This window comes from Somniosus microcephalus, chromosome 17 (genome assembly GCF_052327205.1).
Source record: "Somniosus microcephalus isolate GS21.2 chromosome 17, FLI_Smic_1.0, whole genome shotgun sequence".
Taxonomy (NCBI): domain Eukaryota; kingdom Metazoa; phylum Chordata; class Chondrichthyes; order Squaliformes; family Somniosidae; genus Somniosus; species Somniosus microcephalus.
The window spans coordinates 52,316,872-52,322,871 of NC_141003.1; the positions used below are offsets into that span (position 1 = coordinate 52,316,872).

The following is a 6,000-nucleotide window of genomic DNA, read 5'->3' on the forward strand; positions in this document are numbered from 1 at the left end:
GAACTTTCTTCCTCAAATGGCAATTGATGCTAAATCAATTGTTAATTTTAAATCTGAGATTGATAGATTTTTGTTAACCAAAGGTACAGTATTAAGGTATATGGGGCAAAGGCGGGTATCTGGAGTTAGGTTGCAGATCAGCATGATCTCATTGAAAGGCAGAACAGGCTCAAGGGGCTAAATGGTCTACTCCTGTTCCTATGTTCCTATATTGAGTCAATGCATAATAGTTGCAAGGGTCTTCTCCAGTCTGGAGTTGTTCCCACTTGGTATTTGCAGCTTTTTCTATAAGACAATGTACTAAAGTAGTCAAAATGTGGGTACTCTTATCTTGGCAACCTTTGCATCAGAAAATTTCTTCCTCATCTGCTCCCATAACCTTTGGGCATGGGAGCTGGTATTGACCAACTTGGCCACCTCTACTCAGGCATTTCTAACAGTGCTCCTGATCGAAGGAAACTTCTCAACTTCAAAGAGGAGAACCCTCCTTGACAGCACGTCCTAGTGCAAGATTTCCAGGGAAACAGCATCAAGAGGATCAATCAATCCTGTCCCTCTTTGCTTCCATCCTCAACTGCTACTAGCAAGACTAAATTTGTCAATGTGCATTTCTGCTTTAACTGGGAGTAACGTTTAAGAACTGCTGACACAGAACGTCCCATCTTACATACCCAGCAAGCTCTTTGTGTATCAGAGAATTTGTGCAAGGAGCATATGATTGTTAAAGTGAGCTGACCTCTCAATATCACGCATCAGCTTTCTGCACTGCTTGTGCATGAAGCGTTACAGTCCTGCTAGCACTACAATGGGACTGCATATTTAAGTAGAAATTGCTCAGACCCTGGGGTTTCCCATTAATGATTTGCTTTTTATCAAAACAATTCCAGGAACTTTGTATCAAATTTGCATGAATGAATTTGATTGTGGTCTGTACAAGTGCCAACTCTTTTGTGCCAGTATTTTACTGTATAGTACCAGTTGTAGTTCTGTAAAGTCTGTGTTTTCAGGTGCTATAATATTCTTGCACGTGAAAATACTGGTCATGCAAATTAGGTTGAGCTACCTCGGCTGGCAACTGTCCCTGTGAGCACAAGAAGTTCAGTGTGTGAACTGAAGAAAGTCTTTCAATGGAAATAAATATATGCAGTTAGAGCAGTGAAGCTTGATTGAAACAGCCCTGTAGTGCAGTTTATATTAACTGAGGATAAACTTCATATACATTTTTACAAGGCAGGGTATTGTTGACTTTTAGAGCATATTTGTGTGTGATACGAGAAGCTGCTAGAACTGTACCCTTTACTGAGGCCGCCCTTATTGTGTGTTGCAGCTGTGTGCTGAGCCACCCATTACTTTCAAGTAAAATTGTAACTTTTCAAATCTTCATTAATTTCAAAAAGGATAGATATGGTTTAAATCATTCTGAAATATTAAATCAAATTTTCTAAAAGAGATAAGGTGGAATAATTGTCAATATAAATAAATAATAACAAATACTGTTCTAAACAGAGATCCCAATCTGCAGTTAGCACACAGACAAAATATAGTGAATGAACTTTGAACAGACAGTACTTTCACTTGTTGACCATGTCTGCCATTTTGTTGAATTGACCTAATTGATTTCCAGTAACAGCATTTAAAGTTTAGTTGATTCAATTAAGTAGGTAGAATTTGCTACAGCACAGAAAGAATAATGAAATGATTTATCGTATTATTATAGTTTGTGGCATTAAACTGCAATAACAATAAAAGGGAAAAGATAACAATTTTTCACTTTTTAAAAATTTGAATTTAGGCACTGGTTATACAGGATCAGTTTAAATCAATAAGATCCCAAGGTAAAAATAGAAATTAGGTGGCATGTACAGATGCCTGTGAGTAGATCACTCACCTTCTGAGATACAGGAGTATCTTCTTGGGTATTGGGAGTGTGTGGCCAATTGAGACAACATGGGAGAAAAGGAGATTCAAGAGAGAATAACTCCCCTCAGGAAATAAATACATCTACAATAGTCACATCGCTATCTGTATATCTTACTGATAGATATACATCCAATGTTTGATGTTTGAAGGCTTGTATCATCCATAACATCTATTGTTACTTGAAGTACCAGATAGAATCATAGAATGATAAATCACAGAAGGAGACCATTCGGGTCAGCGTATCTGTGCCAGCTCTTTGATAGAGCTATCCAATTAGTCCCACTCCCCTGCTCTTTCCTCATGGCCCTGTTATTTTAAAACGACTTGAAACATTAACTTTGTTTCTCTCTCCACAGGCGATGCCTGATCTGCTGAGTATTTCCAGCATTTTCGGTTTTTACTTCAAAAATGTTTCATTGGCTGTGAAACACTTTGGGGCATCCTAAAGACAGGAAAGGAACAGCACAAGGCTTCAATTTAATATGTGGGTGTAAAGGGATAATATTTTTCTGTTATTGCCTTGTATTGGTAATGTATTTACTACTAATTCCATTGCTGTAACATTACTTTATATATACTGTATATATACTTAAAATAGAATATTCAGGTGTTCACTATAGATTATTTAACAGAAAGACTCCAGCAACAATTTTCTCTTGGATGAACACCATCACATGTCAAGAACATAGAGGGCACTGACAGTCGGCATCCACATAAAAACAAAACTTGACCACACATAAAAAATTCAAAGAGCGCACATTATAAATAATCAAACACAGGAGCACTGCACCAAATCTTAAAATGAAGGTTATAGACCTTTGTTAGTTTATAACTTTCAACCCCTGATTAGATAGGATTGTCTAATCATTGTCACATGCCTGTGACTCTCCTTGTTTTGTTTTTAAATAAAAATTTCCATTAATGAATGGTGCATGTAGCAACACGAAGTAAAGGTAAGCTTACATTTAATGCAGCTGGATTGAGGACTAGCTTGCACCCATACCAAATCATACAAGTTGTCGTGATAGCAAACGTTGAGATAAAGAGAAGCTGGAAGTGCGGCATCTGAAGAAGATAATTCTTTTTAAATTCTGCAATTTTACTCTTTAAACAACACAAAAGTACAAATAATAAAGTGTAATTTGTAATGATGTACCTACTGCATTAACTCTTCTTTTAGCTATAGCAAAACTGACAACCGCTGCAGGAATACTCTGGGAGAAAATTTTAAAAAATTATTTTAAGCAAAAGGAAACAAGCACTTAAACCATTAACATCATATTTACAATAAATTCCCATCATACAAAAAAACAGCTTAAATAGAACAATTATTTTGTGCAATGTTTCACTGAGATTTTATATTTGGAAAATAATCCAATTGTTTATTTGTATATTTCTGATAAAAACATGTTCTTTATTTCGAAGAATAAATAGATGGATTTAAAATCTCTGCTCTCTCTCTCTTGCTCTCTCGCTGCCACCTGAAAGGGTTGACTTGAAATGAGTCGGGGACAGTCTTAACCCAGTTCCTGATAGTCACGATCTTAAAATTAGCAGAAATTGGCAGTCTCACTCAGAGAGGCCTTAAGAATGGCAGGGGCAGCAAGTGCAAACATTCACAAGGGGGTGTCTATTTATGAAGGTGAAGAGAAGGCATGTTGTGGGTTAGTGTGTACACTGGGGGAGGGACAGACTGTGAATTTAGCCCCTTGGTTTACCCAATCTGGCATTAATACTGAATAAGAAAAGTTGAAGGGGGAGAAATTGGGTGAGTAGCGCCACCTGTTAGCACCTAAAGAGGCAGTCAGTGGCTGTAGCGCCACTGGCTGCATCTCCCGCGATATTCAGTAGGGGCGCTAATGGTGGCGTTAGGCATTTGCGCTGCGCCGCCACCAATGACGTCATCGGTGTGCGCAGCACCCCATTCGCGTCCCGTTCGCGATATTTGGTAGCGAACGCCGCAGTTGCGCCGCTCGCTACCCGCGCCCGGTTCACGGGGCCTTACTGTGCCGGCAGCGGCGCAAGTTAAGGTGGAGGTGCGGGGCGGCCACCTTTTCGGCGGCCGCCTGCCAGCACCTCCTTCCCCGACCTCCTAACCACCCCCCCGCGGCATTGCCGGCTGTTTCCCGAGAGCCCGGCACTTCTCCTTGGTGCCGGGCTCATTTGCCGGCACTCGCGAGCGGGGATCGCGCTGTTGCAAGCACCTCCCCCTTAACAGCGGGAGGAAGGCCCGCAGTACCACAGCGTGCCGTGCCGCAGCGTGTGGCGCTGCGGCACGTTGCGCTGCGATATTCAGTTTCAGCGCCCTAAGAAGGACGTGGAGCGCCTCGAGCCTCGCCCCGTGTCCCTCGAGGAGCAATGAAACTGAATATCTGACGATCGCTAAAGCCTCGAACGCTGCGCTAAATCCTGCGCTCAGGCGACTTTTGCGCCACTTTGGCGCCCCAACCCAATTTCTAGGCCAAAGTGTTTAATTTCCCAGAATTAACATTCATCACCTTGCTTAGCATAAAATATTTTCATACTGAAAAACAATATCTAACAAAGAATTTAGAATGGTAATGGCAAATACTGGATGCAATATTAAATTTCAACAAATAAATTATTTCAAAAAACAGCTATGAATAAATTTTGGTCAAATGGGCCAATTTGTTAAAATTCAAATTTACACAAAACCTATTTAAACAACTTTGCTTAGAAAGCTAAACATTTTCATAACAATTATATTCTGTGTTCAATTCTATTTTCAACTACACAAGATTAAAATAAAAGACTACTAACAATCATATTGAAAAGGTGCTTACTGAACCTGCTGCACAACGCAAGTAGTCCATTTCATCAGGAAATACATTTCCCAGATAAACTGAAAAGCCAGAAACTATCAGGAGGCAACTCTGTAACACAATTTTTTTTAAATACAATTTTTCCAAAATACATTAGCACTTTACTATAACACTGATATCACATCACCTCTGATACACGTTGATTATAACTACTGTGCTAATAGGGAAACAATATAAAACACCCTGTAACAGGCTACCCGCTGTAACACATTGTCCTCAAAATCTAAATAAAAAACATAGCACCTACAAGATTTATATTACAAAACATTTTGCAAAACAAAATCTTATTACTGTATTAAGGCTTATTTCCCTTGTTAGTTGCTTTACTGTGAATAGTATTGCCTAAATCTATTACTTCTTTCGTGATACTTCAAATATCATATATTACTTATAAACTGTAATTCCACTTTCTATGTCAACTTTTCTTGGTAAAGTATATATAAAATTTCAAATTCACAGATGAGCATTGCTTTGAGATTTGTAAACAATATAGTTTGCTCTTAGTATTGTTTAACTTTACCAAAAAATATATATAATGGGTACATTTACCCCAATCATCAGACTGTAGATCCATCCCCTGTGATGAAAACAAGTATGACATTTTCTGTCTAGCTGAAGTTCACTGGATTCAAAGTCAGTGGTGTAATTTCCATTGTCCTGTTTTCCCCGTTCCAATGTAGACATTTTGTCATAGCTAAACTCTTCTCTGTAATTATCTTCCTTGGTCATTTTCCTTTTTGCAATAACAGAAAGACGTTAGTCATAGGCAAATGACAGTTCATGACAAGAAAATAAATATTTGTTTCAAAGGAAAACTCACTACAGTTTTGATAAGGGAAAAAATGCAAGTGACAGCAGACTCGGTGCTGTGCAGCAGTGCGCTGTACTCATGCAAAGAACTCTGGAAGATTTTACAGTGCAGTGAGCTTCCTTTGAAAAGTTTGCTCATCAACTTTGGCTTTGGGCATAATCTATTCAAGTTGCGAACAAAGCCGCAGCTAAGAAACAGTGAATTAAAGCCAGGAGAGTGGAGTGCATCCTGAATTTAAATGAGCAGAAAAGGCTAGAACAGGACCTCCACTAAACTTATTCCACCCAACGTTTTACCTTTTCTAAACTTTGTGAATACATAAATCTAACATAGAAGGAAACCATAGGACAAAAGAAAGATAAGTCTGTTTAGCTATGTTGTATGTATCTCTTCGCAGTTTAAATATGGTTTACTGCCTGAGAAACA

The 6,000-nt window shown here is 38.8% G+C and overlaps 1 protein-coding gene across 5 annotated transcripts in view; it reads right to left on the bottom strand.

Moving 5' to 3' along the window:
* The window catches only part of mlc1 (modulator of VRAC current 1), a 61,982-nt gene extending 56,300 nt beyond the window's left edge, over nucleotides 1-5,682 (bottom strand). The window contains exons 1-5 of one of the 5 annotated variants that reach the window (XM_086010317.1): nucleotides 5,587-5,682; nucleotides 5,313-5,496; nucleotides 4,725-4,814; nucleotides 3,081-3,134; nucleotides 2,884-2,985 (exon numbers count right to left, since the gene is read on the bottom strand). In XM_086010317.1, the coding sequence (XP_085866443.1) occupies nucleotides 2,884-2,985; nucleotides 3,081-3,134; nucleotides 4,725-4,814; nucleotides 5,313-5,496; nucleotides 5,587-5,654 (498 nt within the window). In that variant the 5' untranslated portion in view covers nucleotides 5,655-5,682. Of the gene's footprint in view, nucleotides 1-2,883; nucleotides 2,986-3,080; nucleotides 3,135-4,724; nucleotides 4,815-5,312; nucleotides 5,497-5,583 lie in introns of all 5 variants that reach the window. The other 4 variants (XM_086010316.1, XM_086010318.1, XM_086010319.1 and 1 more) reach the window with 4 other exon arrangements.
* Between the last annotated feature and the right edge of the window lie 318 nt (nucleotides 5,683-6,000).